The sequence below is a fragment of the Pantherophis guttatus genome, chromosome 3, assembly GCF_059756535.1.
Source record: "Pantherophis guttatus breed Tessera chromosome 3, ASM5975653v1, whole genome shotgun sequence".
NCBI classification, from domain to species: domain Eukaryota; kingdom Metazoa; phylum Chordata; class Lepidosauria; order Squamata; family Colubridae; genus Pantherophis; species Pantherophis guttatus.
Window position 1 is genome coordinate 52,166,383 of NC_142065.1, and position 16,219 is coordinate 52,182,601.

The following is a 16,219-nucleotide window of genomic DNA, read 5'->3' on the forward strand; positions in this document are numbered from 1 at the left end:
GTGGTTGATAAAAATGTTTGCTCCAAACACAAACCAGACACATATACAACCAAACCAGTTATTTTCTTCCTTCATTGATTGCAAATCTATCCATATAAAATAAAGCCTATTCTCTCTCTCTCTCTCTCTTTTTTTTTTCTTTTTTAGTGTTCAAGTAGTGTTGGTTTTCTTTATGCATACAAGACTTAAAGTCTTTTATCTAGGAAATTGAGACTATTGAGTAATTCAGCCAAACAGGAAGCCCACTAAATTTTCACTGGAGAGATTAAGCTGTATTTGCTGGAGTGGGGGTGGGGATTAATATCACATACCCACAGTTGTTCACTGCCATGAGATCACCCACAAGAAGAAAAGGGTATGTCAACATGCTCACGGCAATCTGTAACAAAGAAATATCTGAGGCATTCTTTCTATTCTTCACAGTTAAGAAAAAAAAAAGTAAATACTGTAGGTAAAGAAGGCTTTGTGCAAAAGAAATAGGAAAGGACCAGTTTACTATTTTTTTTACCAGAATTGGGTTAGATATTAGTACAGTAATATACATATAACCAACTTACTGGGCCACAGAAACAATTGTAAATAATAAAAAAGTCTGCACTTAAGAGAGTTCTCAGTACTTAGTATATTGCAGCTACACTTTTCTGTTGATATGTACATCTGGAAAACAGAATATATCTTCAGTTCCTATTAATTGCAGCAAAAGATTTCTCACTAACTGTTCTGAAAAGATATCATGATATTGCTTTTGTCTTATTCCCAGCCAACTGAGATGTAAACTGATATTGCCTTTACTTATAATAGGGTTATAGTAGTGTATTCCATTTCTTTTATAAAGCCTGCGATACAAATGATCATTGCTCTCTCATTTATGATGTGATTTATGACGCAGGCAGGGCTGGGATCTGCCATCTCCAGACAGCTAGGACTTATAAGAGCAAGGAGAGAAGCATGCATGGGGAGCAGACTTATTTTCTACCGGAACTCCAATTACATGGAGCTGCTCCCCATCTGCTTGCTCAGCACTGGCATCTGATACCGGATAAAGTAGCAGGGGAGTGGGACAGAAGTCAATTTCTCCACTGTTAGATCTCCAATCACATGGAACTGAACCATCCAACTAGAGACCTGAAAGGAAAAGGCTTGGCTCCTGTAACCATTTGTGTGTGATGAGACTTTCCGAGGTTGCTGAACTCACACAGATTGAAAAATTTTCAAGGCGCCTCAAGAGCTCAACACAATGGGTTAGGTTTTTTTTTTACATATTACAATTATCAATTGACGAGGTATTTGTAATCTGTCTCATATCTAAACCTTCATCTGTGTAATCCACTTGTTTTCCTCTCTCTCTCTTTCCTAACATCTCCTTTTATATTATATGTATATCAAATCACTCAAACATCTGAATAGTGAACCACAGCTCACAAAAGCTTATGCCTTTTAATAAAATCTGTTATTTGGAAAAGTGCTGCCAAGACTTCTGTCCCTCCCCCCCCTCCCCCCCAATTCAGGGAGTGGAATTGTTTTTGGCCATGCTGGCTGGAAACTGACTCCCAAGATCAAGCCTGGGAGGAGAAACAAGAGCCATGAATCAGGAACATACAACTATACACATTACAAAAGGCACAAATCTTACATACCCCCATCACAAATTTAGTGTAGCTCCGAATGACAGAAGCTTGGTTGAACTGTAAGAAAAAACAACAATAATCCAAATCTAAAGTTTCTTGGGGACCAGGACAACATACGTGTTAAATAAATACACTTGACAATAAACTCTTGCTAAGGCACATGCAAAGATCATGGCAGAAGCCTTAACACAACAGCAATCTCATCAGTAACTGACCCTCAGAAGGAGTGGCATCATTTTAGGCTCAAAAGAGGTGAGAAAACAAACAAACAATGGAACTATAATTTTCTTAGGAAAAAATTCAGGAGATTAATTAGAAGACCCTACTCGACTATAATAAACTTTAGTAACACCAGACCAACTGTAATATTTGAATCTTATTAATAACCAGAAATACCAAATTTTATGATTAGTTAGGAAATAGCTTTCAATGTTCAATAGATTTTGTTTTTCCTTAGACTTAATTTACTTTCTATAAAAAAAGACAGTGAGTGAATATGGGAAAACTGTCGGCATAAAACAAACAAAACAAAACAAAACAAAACAAAACAAAAAACAAAACAAAACAAAACAAAACAAAACAAAACAAAACAAAACAAAAAACTGACCAGAAGGAAATGATTGTTGTACAATAATACTTAAGCTTGTGAAATTCTGGTTTCTTCCAATCCATTTTCTTGCTCGACATTATCATGAATTATTTATTAGATTTATATCCCTTTCTCCCAGGCTTGTATGAAAGTCTACCTGGGGATGTCTATTTATCCTTCCAACCACCACACATATGGGGTAGATTGGACTGAAGATATACAACTGGTTCAAAATGAATTTTCATGGCTGAGTATGAACGTGCACATTAGCTGGGAGTAGCCTGAGGTTTTACCCACTACACTGCACTGGATCTTTGGGGAAGAAATTTTAGAGTCCAATAAGATTAGGAAGGTCATCACTCACATTGTCATCCACAGCATAAGTGTTGATAAAATGAGCCAGAAGGTTGCAACACCACAGAAAAATAAGATCACCTAGGATATGAGGAACTAAACCTCTGAGGGAAAAGAAAAGAATACGAGAAAATATTAAATAAAAACACTCTTAAATTAACCTCATACAATTTAGAGAATAACAACAGCAAAGTCTGTAAAGATTATACATATGAAATTTGTATTTGGAATACAAAAACCCTAGAGAGATTGTTTGGAACTTAGAGACTAAATCAAGTCCTAAGGCATGTGGTAAGAAAATGAAAGATACAAGATCTTAGAACTTCATCAATGCTCTAATGCACAGGGAGGAAAGAAAAGGAAGAATGAACCCCAGGCCAAATGTTAATGCACAGAGAACAAAGAAATCTGATACACAACAACATGCCTTGGAAAACTAATCATAAATATGAATATTAATTCAGTAGTAGTAAATAATTTTGAGCATGCAGAAAGCAATGAGGATGAGTGAGAGCCATTTAGTATTGTATCTATATCTATAGGATAATAGTCATTAACTATGCATGTGCCTATGTTTAACTGCAACAAAAACATTTTATTAACTCAACCATCAAAGAGTCCATACTGACTGGAAGTCATATTCTTGCTACAGCCTACTCTATTTTCTAATTAACTGCTAATATTAGTACTAGTCCATATACTTTAGATGTTACCCCTTTGTTGGCTACTCTGTGCCAGGCAGGATACAGTGGATGAAAAGACCCTTTTTAATCCTGGAAGTTAGCTTTCAGGCATGCAAACTGTTCGCTGGTTAAAATTGCCATGTTCCTGAGTGTTTACATCCTCTCAAAAGACTTTCCAAAGGTGATAATGTGATAGGAAATGAATAGAAGGGGGATTATTAAATAAGTGAGCAATAGCAATGTCATCTTTCAATATTGTAATTCCTTATAAATTAAATATCTAATATTTGTCTTGGTTCTACATACTGTTTTGTTCTGGTTTCATTTGAGTTTTGGAGGAAGGCTACCAGTGTGCCATTTTAAAAATCTCTCAGTCCAAACTAAGTTGCTCATTTCTGTTTGCAAGATTTTGGAAGTGATTTGCATTATTTCCTTCCAAGGACTGAGCGAGAATGTGATTAGCTGAAGGCCACCCAACTGGCTTTGTGCCTAAGGCAGGACCTTGTGGTCTCCTGCATTCCAGCCTTGTGCCATAAGCAACAATCTGGATTTCTCACTTCATTTTATAAAGTACCCATACAATATTTTAACATTTTTTTGCTGTTAGAGAGGATTTGAACCATTCAGAAAAGTTAAAGTAGAAACTCTTTAAGATTTTTTTTAGAATCTTGGGAAAAGCCAATCATATGAGATGCCAATCTAAACCGGTGACCAGGAAATGTATAGGTTGATCGTATTCCTAATTTAATACAGTGATGTCTATTTTCCAATTCAAAATAACTTTACTGATTTATTCTATATATCATTAAGTTAAATTTAGCACTGATTAAAATGTAGGTGCTGAAACAGATTAATAATTTCCTAGTTTGAATCAGTCCTAATAATTCACTGTGCTTAAACAGGTCTTGCAATTCTTCAAAAATGTATCTAGGAATTTTATGAAGGGAAAAGTTCCAAGTCCAATTGTTTTATGAGAGATTGTTATTTTTATGTGGAACATGAATTGTGACTGATCATGGGAGACAATAAATTGTCAAGTATTATCTCTTTTATATAATGCCAGAAGGCATTAGCACATGTAATACATGTTTAATAAACAATTCTGAACTTCGAACTTAATTATAACACTTAAGGAAAGCTGATTGTTCTGAACAAGAGCTGATTCAGTAGTGTGAGAATTGATCCTCAACAACACAGCAAGTTCAGGCTTAATTAAATTTGCTGGCAATTGGAATAGACTTACTTACACAAAGAATCCCAAGAGTCCTTCTTCTTTCCAAATTGTCTTGACTGAACTAAATATATTGCTGTTGACAAAGGAAGACCATTAGATCTGGGCCGAAGTGCTCTCTCACACCTTTTCATCCTAAAGTAAATTACTGCATTGCTGCCAGTATATTTCAACAACAGGAAAAGAAACATATATTTCTTAGAAATAATTATTGATATTTATCAAATATTTTATTACCACTGGCCAGTGCAATACTATAAAACCCCTTGTTATTATTCTCAGATTAAGGATAGTTTAGGCATCCTCAAACTACGGCCCATGGGCCGGATATGGCCTGCCAATGCAAAGTATCCGGCCCACGGAGTGGTGTGATTAAGCCCTGCCCCTTGCTGTGGGCCTTATCTTCCAGCAAGCCAGCTGGAAGGCCAGCTGAGGGGTGCTTTTCAAGGCACCGGCACAGCCTTGAAAAGCAGCTCTGGGCTTGTAAAGTACTGCTTTAAATTAAAAGTCTTTTTCACAGCCATGTGAACCAGGGCCGGTGTTTGAATAGGGGAAGGGGGTGGTGTAGCCTTGAAAAGCTGCTCTGGGCTTTAAATTAAAAGTCTTTGGAAACAATTTAAACAGTTTAGAAAGGAGAAAGGCAAAAAAATGGACTGTTAAATTGGCCACCCTCACCCAATCACATGACCACCTAGCCACGCCCACCCAGCCAGTCTGCCCCCCCCCCAACAGTCTGAGGGACTGGGAATTGGCCCCCTGTTTAAAAAGTTTGAGGACCCCTGCTATAGAATGTTAAAAAGATCTCACCTGTACTTAACTTCTCGTCCTACGAACTGGACCATACAGCGCATAGATATTACTTCAAAAGAAAAAACAAGAGATAAGAATATAGAAGTAGTTCACTTACATATTTTTATACTGAGAAAATATGTCAAAATTGAAGATATTTTCTTAATAGCAAAAGGAGTTTCAACTGAAATATTCTACAGGCGTCTGGAATTCAGAATTCTCTTCCTACAGTGATCTATCAGATGAAACCTAAAACAATTATCTGCAAAAGTAATAACAATGGCTTGTATTCCTTGTGACTTGGAATTTAGAGCCTTACTTATTTTGATATTAAATATATAATATTTATAAATATGAAGATGACTCTGAATTTAAGAGGACATTTTGCCACAGGAAAAGTAGATAGGAACAAAATATATACCAACAGACAAAAATCCTGTGATGTGTCTAACTTTTCCATTTTGCCAATCTAGAATTGTCAATTCCAGCTGAAACCAGTCTGAAAATGCCTCTTCAGGAAATGTTTGCCAATAAAATACTTTGGTGCACATATTGTATACTAGTATATATATGAGCCTGATAGGAACCATACTCCAATATAGGGCCAGGGCCCAAAGAAACAAAATTTAATAACTTATTATAGCATTGTCTGTAAAGCAGGACACCCAATTATAAAATCCGTAAGTTTCTCACTGCATATAAAACTATTATACACTCAAACTCCACTCACAAACACACACTTGCAAACTCACACACCTCCTTACTTCTAGTAAAAACTGCAAAACAGGGGGATATGAAGAAGAAGTGAAGGGGAATAACACCAGGAAGGTGGAAGTTAAGTGGACAGAGTAGGGAAGAAGAGAAGACAAAGTTTTAAAAACAAATATATTGGGCAAAAAAAACCCTTTTTCCAAGGTCGGACTAATCTTCCGACTAATTTTCAAGGCATATATATTTTTCGAAAGAAACATCTAGCTATTTGTACGTCCTGCCAATTCCTTTGTTTTCAATAGATCATCAGTTCTACTCAGTTACAGTTGATTAATGTGGTGGGGTGGGTGTCTTATTAGGTAAATATGGCAATATATGGACAACGTAACCAAAGGTGTGCAAAAGCTTCTCAGAGCAAAAAATTCTGTTGCCGACACACCTTGTTTTGACTTCATCAGAAGTGATCCCAACTCAAAATAGATAATTCTGAATGAAAAGTAGAGGTAGGCTACCGTAAATCCATGTCATGTCCAAATCACTTACTATATGCTGAAGTTGAATATAATGTTTCAGGTTGAAACATTTTGCACAACACTATCCATGACAGATAACCACTGATTCTAACTCAGAATCAACTGAAAATTGGTCATAGTAAAGTGAGATAATGTGCTTATCTTATGTAAATAAAATAAATTTGAAGTATAAATTTTATAATTTTATATGGAAAAATACCACAAAATGAATGTTTAAGTGGAGATGGGACTTGACAAGAGCAGATTCCATAACTCACCATGAAGTGGATGAGAAATAATTCGGGATACACATTGCATCGTCATCTCATGGCAAGTCTGATAAAATATCAAAATAGAGCACTTTTTTATCTTAAGCAAATCATCTCACAAAAAGTACACCCTAATGGGAAACTTCTTGTTTTAAGTATCTTAATTTCCTTATTTGAAAAAAGTATTTGTTGGATTACACGGAATATAGTAATATAGTTTCTATGCTACTCTAAGTCATTCTCTATGATTTACACTGTTGCTCTAAAGGACTGTCATACACTGTATATTATTCAGATACAGGTAGTCCTTGAGTTACGATGGTAACCAGGACCAGAATTTACATTGCATCAGAAAGCTTGATGTCACATGATGCTTAGTGCCATTGCTTTGTAAACACAATCCCAGCACTTCCTTTTGCTGTCATTAACCAAATTCCACCAATCGTTAGTGGAGGACCCATTTCAATCCAAGCCATTCCTAGCTTGGTCCCTCCCAGCCCTGAGCCTCTGTTCTTCCAAGATAAGGGACTGCATACCTTTCAACTCCCTTCAACTGTCCATTATGTCCCTTTGGCCACCCTGCACCCTGTCTCCTGGGATGGCAAATAGTCCTAGAACTGCACAGCTCAGGAGCTTCTTGGCACACCATGGCTCTAGGGCTGCAAGAAGCCTCTGAACTGCAATGCGGTGCAAAGCTGCAGCTGCCCCAGCTTGGCCCAGCAATACAGTGCAAAGCTATAGCTGCCCAGGAAGCCCCAGCTGCCCCAGCAGTGCAATGCAAAACCCCAGCGGCCCCAAAAAATCCCAGCCGAGTCCCAGCTGGCCTTGACTTCCTGCACTCTGAGGTCTCTGCTGCTCTGCACTCCCCCACCAGGTGTCTGCCATTGCCAATCCAGTATGCCTGGCCTGGTTCTTTGTGAGGCAGGTAATGGCCACTTGAGTCCTTTTTATCCAGGTTTCATACAAGGAAATGGCTGCACATGACCTTGGGAAGAAAGCCTTATGCAGCCAGAAGCTGCTCACAAAGGGCCAGGCTGGGAGTGCTTGGGTTAGCAGTAGGAGTAGCAAGACAGAGGTCATCTGGGCAGTGGAGCACAGGATGGCTGGGGCTGCTGAGTATAGGGGCCAAAAGGGCACACATGGGGGAGGGAAAACAAGTGGGTGCGGGAAATGATAGCATCCCTGTAGTGGTGAGTGAGAATGTGCTGCCAAGTGCCTGAATTTTGATCACACGCTAGGAGTAGCATTGCAATGGCGGTAATCTTGGGGACTGAGCATAAGTACTATTTATTCAGCCCCGTAATTTTGAATGGTCATTAAATGAATGATCATAACTTCAGGACTACCTGTAAAAAGAGGCTGAAAAGATGACAAAGAGAACCCCAAAATACCCATGCAACCAACACACAATGGGGTAAGTTGAAAGAGGAAAAAAGAAATCAAGCTATGTAAGTTTGAGAAATACTTCAGTTTTACTCTGTGTATTACAGAGTATTACAGTGTTAGTTCATTTTTAAACCTCCTGAATGCTAAAAGATTGGCCTCACTTTTAGTAGTCTCAAGATTATATCTATTAAAAATAATTAGAGGAAAACATGTTAACATTTTAGTTTTTAGTATTAGAATAGATTAGTAGGAGAAATCTTAGCATCCTTAAGTTTACACTATTTATGTAATCTTTCCCACCTCACAAGGCTCTGAGGCATTTTTTTCAAATTGGGGTTAATCACACTGGAAAAGAGAAGATTTGGGGATTCAACATTCATATCGATCTTAATTATTCTTTGAAATATATAATCTTTTCAAATACAAAATATTTAAGCAATGAAAATTTGCTTTAAAGTTCCACCTCTTTTGTCACTTTCCTGAGAGATGTCTTCATATCATCCTTATTGGAAACATGCTCCATATCTTCTACAGGGAAGGCCTGAGGTGTAAGAGAGAAAGTAAATTAATACTCATAGAGACCTGATTATGATAAACAAACAGTATTTGACATATTTTCTAACAGTGATACCCCCATGATTTGGATAGAGGAGAGGTTATCGCATCTGTACTTATCCTCCAAGGAATTGGAGCATGCATGGGGTGATTATTTTACTATACCTTCATTGTATTTTGTTGTAACCAGTACCTGGACTAATGCGATAATCGAATATACAGAAAGCCCTCGACTTATGACCTCAATTGGGACTGGAATCTCAGACATTGAGTGAGGCAGTTTTTAAGCGAGGTGCCTATATGACCACTTTATTTAATGATCACAATCCTGGCTCTCCCAGATGCATTTTTAAGCAATCACACTGGTTGTTAAGCAGACAGATTGAAAGAGTTGCCTGCCAAAAGAGAATCTTCAGGATTCAAGCTTTGTTTCTGGAGCCCATTGCAGTATTTCCCCTCCCCTCCATGTAAGGAAGGGAACTAGTGTGTGGGTTGCAGAAAAAAAAAACCTTAGATTCCAAAAATCTAAAGTTCATTTCTTCAGCCCACCATAGGATTTCTTCTCCCCTCCAAGCACTCTTTCTGAGGCCACTGTAGTTTCAAACTTCTGTTAAATGACCAGTTGTAAGTCAAAGACTAGGAGTATGGAGTGAAGACTAACCCAGAGAATCATTTAACTTTGCTTTCCCTTCCACACACCCACAAACCTCAACTTTTCTTTTTTTGAGTCATAGCACTGCTGCATTAACATAGTAATGGAAACACAGATTTCTGCCTATTCTGAAAATGTTCAGCTCTAAAGCATGCTGGTTTCTCTTGTTCATGGTAACAGCATGGTTACACAAGCCTACACTTTGGTTGAAGAAAGATGAAAGAAATTCTCTTCCAAGCAATGGACACAATGGAGGGAAATTATAATCTGCATAGTTGAATGAGACAGTGCTGAGGTTTTGGAGCTTTACAAGCAGGCATGGATGGTGGCCAACTTGTCTTGGCAAGAGACAGACCAACCCATCTCCCATTCTTAATGAGGATGTGTCATTAAAGATTAGGAAAGTGAAATTAGCAATCCCACTGTCAAAGACAGGCCAAGGATATACAAACTAACAGGCCTTCACAGGAAATAAAAGGTTACTAAGAAAGGATGAGCACTTTATTATTCTTGCAAGGTTGAATACTTTCAGATAGTCCTAAAGCAACTTGATGGTGCCTTAATAAGAAATATGGTCCAGGAAGGCCATCACTATGCAACTGTGACATAAAATTCTGTACAACTCAGGAAATAGTTCACACTATTTTTTAAAAAAATCCAATATATTTTGAGGGGTTCCTCTATGAGGTCAGTTACTGTCACTGCTTTTCAAGTTCAACACCTCAGGTTCTAACAAATATTTCACTATTACTGGTTGGAAGAAATAGCTTTATTGTACAACAAGAAGGGCTGTTGCCATTGTTGCCACCGCTGCTGCTGTTTTTGAATTTGAATCCCTTCCAAAGTCCAACTAGGCCAATGCAGAAGCTGAGACTTCGCAGCTGAGCTGTGAGAAAGTGTTGGCCTGGACATTTATTACAATTTGGCCTCACAAGTAACCTTTTCAGCACAAAGAGATTAGAGAACAAATATGTGACATACTGTACCTTCTTCACTTGTTCTCGGTTTATGGTAGATAAAACACTAGAGATGATACGAGGAGAAAGACCACGGAAAAGACCCATTTTCCCATCCACTTCCACAATGTGCCTGGCTAGAAATAAATTACATTGAAGTTACTTCATCATGATTCTGCAAAATCCCTAACATTCAGTTGACTGGATACCTATATATAATAACTCACGTTAGGATTTAAACTATCCACTGACACTAAGATGGTAAAAATTGTGAGAAAACCTTGTATTTTCAACTATTCTTTCAACTGTGATCTTAAGAATTACATTGGATTTTATAGTGCTAGGATAGAGTATGAAGATTCCTTTAACTCGTGCTTAGCTATGTTGCCTCCTTCCACCCAAAAGGCTTTAGATTATTATCTGCAAAATTTTTGAAAGGAATTTTATAGAGTTTAAGGTACTATAAACTTCAGATAGCTGGAGAGAAAAGAAAAATGCCCTAATATGTTATAATACTGCAATTGCAGTATTATAACATATACTGCTTGCAGTATATGCTTGCAAATATACTGACTCTAAATTTAGCTAACAAAAGTAAATTTTGTTCCCTAAATATGCCTTTTGTGTTTATAGGAGAAACTGTTTCATTAAAACAAGTCTACAAAATGATTATAAAATAGTATTAAGAGTTCAATCATGTAGTCAGCAAGCAAAAAAAACCCTGTATTACCAAAGAATCCTAATTATGAGCTACATAACTATATAAAGTTTTATACTGTATATCAACAGCAAATACTAATAAATGCAAATTATTAGGTTTTTTTAAAAATGTGTTTTTTTCTGTTATTGTACTTGTCACATACGTGCCCTCCATTTTTAAATGAGATCCCATCTCTTCCAAAATAGATTGCTAATCAATATCAATCAGCAAATGCCGATTAATATGATAAAAAGAAGTTAGCCGAATCCTCAATTGCTGTAATTATTATTGAAACAAAATCTTTTTATAGAAAAGGACTTTTAATGAAGGGATTTTTTAATCTTTTATGATTAAAAGATGCTCATATATTTAAATTTGTTTGCCTACTCAAAAAGAAAAAAAGCTAAATAGAAATATAAAGTTTTTAATGGCTTATTCATCACTAGATTTTTTTTACATATTAAGGATCAAATTGTGAGTTTTGCTCTAAGCACAAAGTCTTCTAAATCAAGAAGAACCAAATATTTTATATTATATTGCTTTTGCATGTCAAATAACTCTTAGCATTATAAACAAAACATTTCCCTAAGTATGTTATACATCTAAACAATAATAACAAAATCTGATTTCTACTTAGAAGCAAGTCTGATTTCATTCAGTGGATACGTAGAATTGCAGAAAAGTATACTCAGCAATTATATTAAAAGGAAGACATCTGAATTAGCAATGTATTAATATTTTTTATTCATTATCTGAGTTGGTTACATTATTCTCATTAGATCTATAGGCAAATTTAATCAGGACATGCTCACCATATGTAAAAAATCCAGGAAGGTAAAATACTTTCCTCCCCAGTAAATTTCTCCCAACAGTTGGAGGTAGAGGCTCATGCCCAACCTAAAAAAAGAGGAATTGGAAAAAGTAACACCAGTTTCTTACAAATATCTCCACCCTAGTGAACTTTATCCATAGCTTTATAGCTCAGATAGGGGCCACTCCTTGTTGCTCTCAACCCCTACTCTATTCACTTCTTTCTTTTTTTATTTCAATCACTGTTGACTCCTAGTGACTGCGTGGACTAATCCCTGTAGTTTTCTTGCAAGATTTTCAGAAGTGGTTTACCATGGCCATCTTCCCAGGGATGAGAGAGTGACTGACTGACCCAAAGTCATCCAATTAGATTCATGTCTAAGGCAGGGATAGAACTCATGCTCTACAAGTTTCTAGCCTGGTGTGCATGCATATATGCACACACACGGGCACATACACACTTTATTTATAGGCACAAAGCACTGGTACTTCTTTAGTAGGTTTTTGTTTTGTTTTGTTTTGCTAAGTGAAGTCTAAACACTTTGGCAAAAAATACCAGACACATTCTAGTTCTCTCCTTTCCATTGAATTAATTTTTTTCTGAACCAAAACACATTATTAAATATGCTTATGAAGAGTCACCAGTAGAAAAGAACCTTCTCTACCGTTCCATAGGCAGGGGTGCTTATTGCTATTATCTCCTTGTTATTTTATTTATTTATTTAATATAATTTGTATGCTGTCCTATCTCTGTAGGACTCAGGGCGACTCACAACAAATAAAAACAAACCCAATAAAACATAAAATACATAAATATGCATACATAAAATACATAAATGTATAAATATATAATTTAAACATATATTAAAACCCATTAAAATAATCAAAAAACCCCTCAGTCCAGGCTGGGCGATGTGAACAGCCATGTTTTTAATTCGCAGCGGAAGGTACGAAGGTCAGGAGCTTGTTATTTGAAGCACTTAATCAAAAGCAAAGAGCCTTGGTAGTACAGTGGTCTAAGGCATCCTGTTATTAAGCTGGTTATTAAGACCAGCTGCCTGCAATTACTGCAGGTTCGAATCTCGCCAAGGCTCAAGGTTGACTCAGCCTTCCATCCTTTCTAAGGTAGGTAAATTGAGGACCCAGTTGTGGGGGCAATAAGCTGACTTTGTATAAATATACAAAAGGATGAAGGCTATTGCTGAGCACATTGTAAGCCGCCCTGAGTCTTCGGAGAAGGGCGGCATATAAATCAAATTAAAAAAAAAAAAAAAAAGGATCACACCACTGCTTGGAAGGAAAGCCAGCAGTAAATCTTAGGGGCTCTTAGAGGTGGCAATAAAACATCAGAAGAAAGCCATGGTGAAACGACTTCACATCCTTAACCCACCCACACCAAATTACAGTAACAGATCTGTTAGGATCTATTAACCCTCCCCAGAAGTCCACCCATCTTAAAGCTGCCAAGTTGTTTGTTTGTTTTTTAAAGCCTTTTTAGAAGCAGCTAGTCTAAGGAGCCAAATTCCTTTATGATGTCTGTGCAAGCACCAAAGAGGAGCTGTAGGAAAACCGGCACCTCTTTCGCGAAGACAGCCCTTCATCAGAGCTTAGGAGCAAAAAGCGAAGCCCCCACCGAGAACTGCCTTCGTGGGGCGTCCCGCACTTCCACGGTCGCCTCTCACCTATTAAAGCTGCTAGTCCACAGGTCCCCAAACACAAGACATCTCCGAAACCTGCATTGGAGGTTTGGTCCCCAAGCCTCACCTGCACCAGAAGCTTCACGTAGAGCAGCGGGTGGCTGAGGACCGTGAAACCAGCGCTCAGGGCCACGAAAAGAGCGTCGGCGCCTTCTGCCGGACCGGGTCCCATTCTCGGTCCGGCGGGAGTAATCCCAGGACTCACAGGGATGTCAGCCATTCCCCCCCGCCCCGCCCGCATCCAACCAGGAAGAGCTCTTCCGAGGTCACATGACCAGACGCTTCTGCGTCATCACAGCCTTCGAAGCCAAACGCCCAATCGCAAGGAGCAGCTGGCTTGGCCAGCCTCCCACATAGAGATAAAACGCATCTAGAAAGGGGAAGGGCAAAATCGGAACACGAAACGAGGGTACGACTATCGCATTTCCCTCCTATTGCAGAGACAGAAGGGAAAGATTGTGCTTCTGGTCTCGCAGGAGCGAGGCCGACTACGGGATCTTTCTGCTATATTGATTCAATTGAAAAGGAAAAGTAATCTGATTCTTCTCTTATCCTTCCCCACAGACCCCGCCCCTGGGCGGATGGCGAACTCTCCATAGCAAAAAGAAAAAGGGGAAAAAATTCCCTGCAGTGTCTGTATTTTCGCGCGCCTGTCCTCAGAGGGCAGCATCAAAGAAAGGAATTGGTATCTTCTTATATATTTGATTTGCATTTGGCCTTAGTGTTTCGGCGAGCATTTATTTTATTTTATTTTTGCAAGAAAGTGATTTTTTTTTCCCATGCAGACCTCCTTTGCAGACCGAAGCCACATAGCAACGTCGAATGATTGGCGTGGCGCTCCAGATCCCCCGTGCCCCCTTCGGTTGTCTCAAAGGTGCTTTTCTTCTATTCAGGAGGCAACCGGACTCTTGTTTTTTTTTTCTTTGAAGACGTTTCGCTTCTCATCCAAGAAGCTTCCTCGGCTCTGATTGGATGGTGGAGAATGGAAGGATTTATATTCCTTGCATTCTTTTTAGAAGATCGTTGAGACTACTTCTTGGATGAGAAGTGAAACGTCTTCAAAATAAAAAACACACACACAAAAACCCCAAACAGTCCAGTTGCCTCCTCATAAAGCACCTTTGGAACAACCATGATCTGGGATGACTGAGAATCTCCATTGACTTTGCCCTTCGGTTGTGACAAAATCCAGTCTCGCAACTTGACCTCGGTCCCTCGTTTCGCACAAACCGGGGACACTGGCTGATCTCGGTCAAGGACTGGCTGGAGGGGGAGCCCGCTTCCACTGGAGTGGAGACATAAAACTCACACGTCCGTTATAAAGAAGAAGCCGAGGGAGAAACTATACTGCTCAAAAAAAATAAAGGGAACACAAGCAGAAGACATCCGAGATCTGAATGAATGAAATAGCCTTATTAAATACTTTGTTCTATACACTGCTCAAACAACTAAAGGGAACACAAAACTACTGTATGTAACGAACAAAGTATTTAATAAGGCTATTTCATTCATTCAGATCTCGGATGTCTTCTGCTTGTGTTCCCTTTATTTTTTGAGCAGCGTATTTCTTGCCTGGATAATGGTTCGAAGCGATCAGCCGGACGTTTGAATGCGTTTTACCTTGTTGTGTTCATTGGCTCTGAACACTTGAACCGAAGTTCTTCGCTGCGACGCTCGGAAGAGCTCCTGTTGCCCCGCCTGAAAAATCTCTGAAACTTTAGCCGCCTGGTGGTCTTTCGAATAACTCAGCTAAATATGAACTGAGGGATCCTTGGTGTTCTCTGAGTTTGCTTGTTTTCTTGCAAAAGTTTCATTACCCTAAGACAGATACCAAGTTCATTACTTCACCCTTCAGACTCTTCAGACTCAATGCAGCCAATCCAGATGGGTATAATTATATTGTCGATGGTATCAAAAATTGCGAAGAGGTCAAGAAGAGCCAGCAAGGATATATTACCCCCACTATGCTTCTACCAGAGATCATCCAAAAGCATGTCCAATACCATTTCTGTCCCATGCCCAGGTCTGAATTCTGACTAAGAGAATCATACCATCTGCTGCTTCTTCCAGGGTCCACTGAAGCCACCTCATGGCCACCTTTTTCACAACCTTCTCTAAAAAAGAAGAATGGATACTGGATGAAAATTGTCCACTATGGTGTGATCTACCAATTGCTTCTTGAGGAGGGAGCAAACAAATGTCATTACTTATTATTATGGGAGATGTTATTATTACATTGTTACTATGCTGCTAATCATAGCCCTCTCATGATTTCAGCACACAGATGATGAATAACTCTCATACAAACACTGTTATGCTGTCATCTTGCCCCTTTTGTGGTGAAATGTAACATTTCTTCTATAATATATCTGGTGTCATTACTCTCTCTTGAAAGCATGTCATTAACAGCTCACAGCTTACACAGTAACAATGTATCCCTGTCCTAACAATATTTCAAACAAGAATCTTAAATCTGGAACTAATGGGAAAATGTCAAAAAACATCACGGTCTCTATATTGTTAAATATAATCACTTTTCACAGATGTCCTTTCACGGATCAGTCTGGGGTGTCTAGATCAAAGACTGACATTTTGACATACTGTCTTAATACTTTAAAACATTAATTCTTACATTTTTTTTGCTCTGCAGACTCCTTCCCACTTTTAAAAATTATTGAAGATCCTAAAAGAGCTTTT

General features: G+C 38.3%; 1 protein-coding gene across 1 annotated transcript in view; it reads right to left on the reverse strand.

Moving 5' to 3' along the window:
- The window catches only part of MTCH1 (mitochondrial carrier 1), a 19,947-nt gene extending 5,902 nt beyond the window's left edge, over positions 1–14,045 (reverse strand). Inside the window, exons 1-10 of the mRNA XM_060689559.2 lie at positions 13,590–14,045; positions 11,828–11,912; positions 10,346–10,452; positions 8,616–8,693; positions 6,776–6,833; positions 5,293–5,344; positions 4,502–4,561; positions 2,582–2,675; positions 1,638–1,685; positions 312–379 (exon numbers count right to left, since the gene is read on the reverse strand). Coding sequence (XP_060545542.2) covers positions 312–379; positions 1,638–1,685; positions 2,582–2,675; positions 4,502–4,561; positions 5,293–5,344; positions 6,776–6,833; positions 8,616–8,693; positions 10,346–10,452; positions 11,828–11,912; positions 13,590–13,763 — 824 coding nt within the window. The 5' untranslated portion in view covers positions 13,764–14,045. The remainder of the gene's footprint in view (positions 1–311; positions 380–1,637; positions 1,686–2,581; positions 2,676–4,501; positions 4,562–5,292; positions 5,345–6,775; positions 6,834–8,615; positions 8,694–10,345; positions 10,453–11,827; positions 11,913–13,589) is intronic.
- Between the last annotated feature and the right edge of the window lie 2,174 nt (positions 14,046–16,219).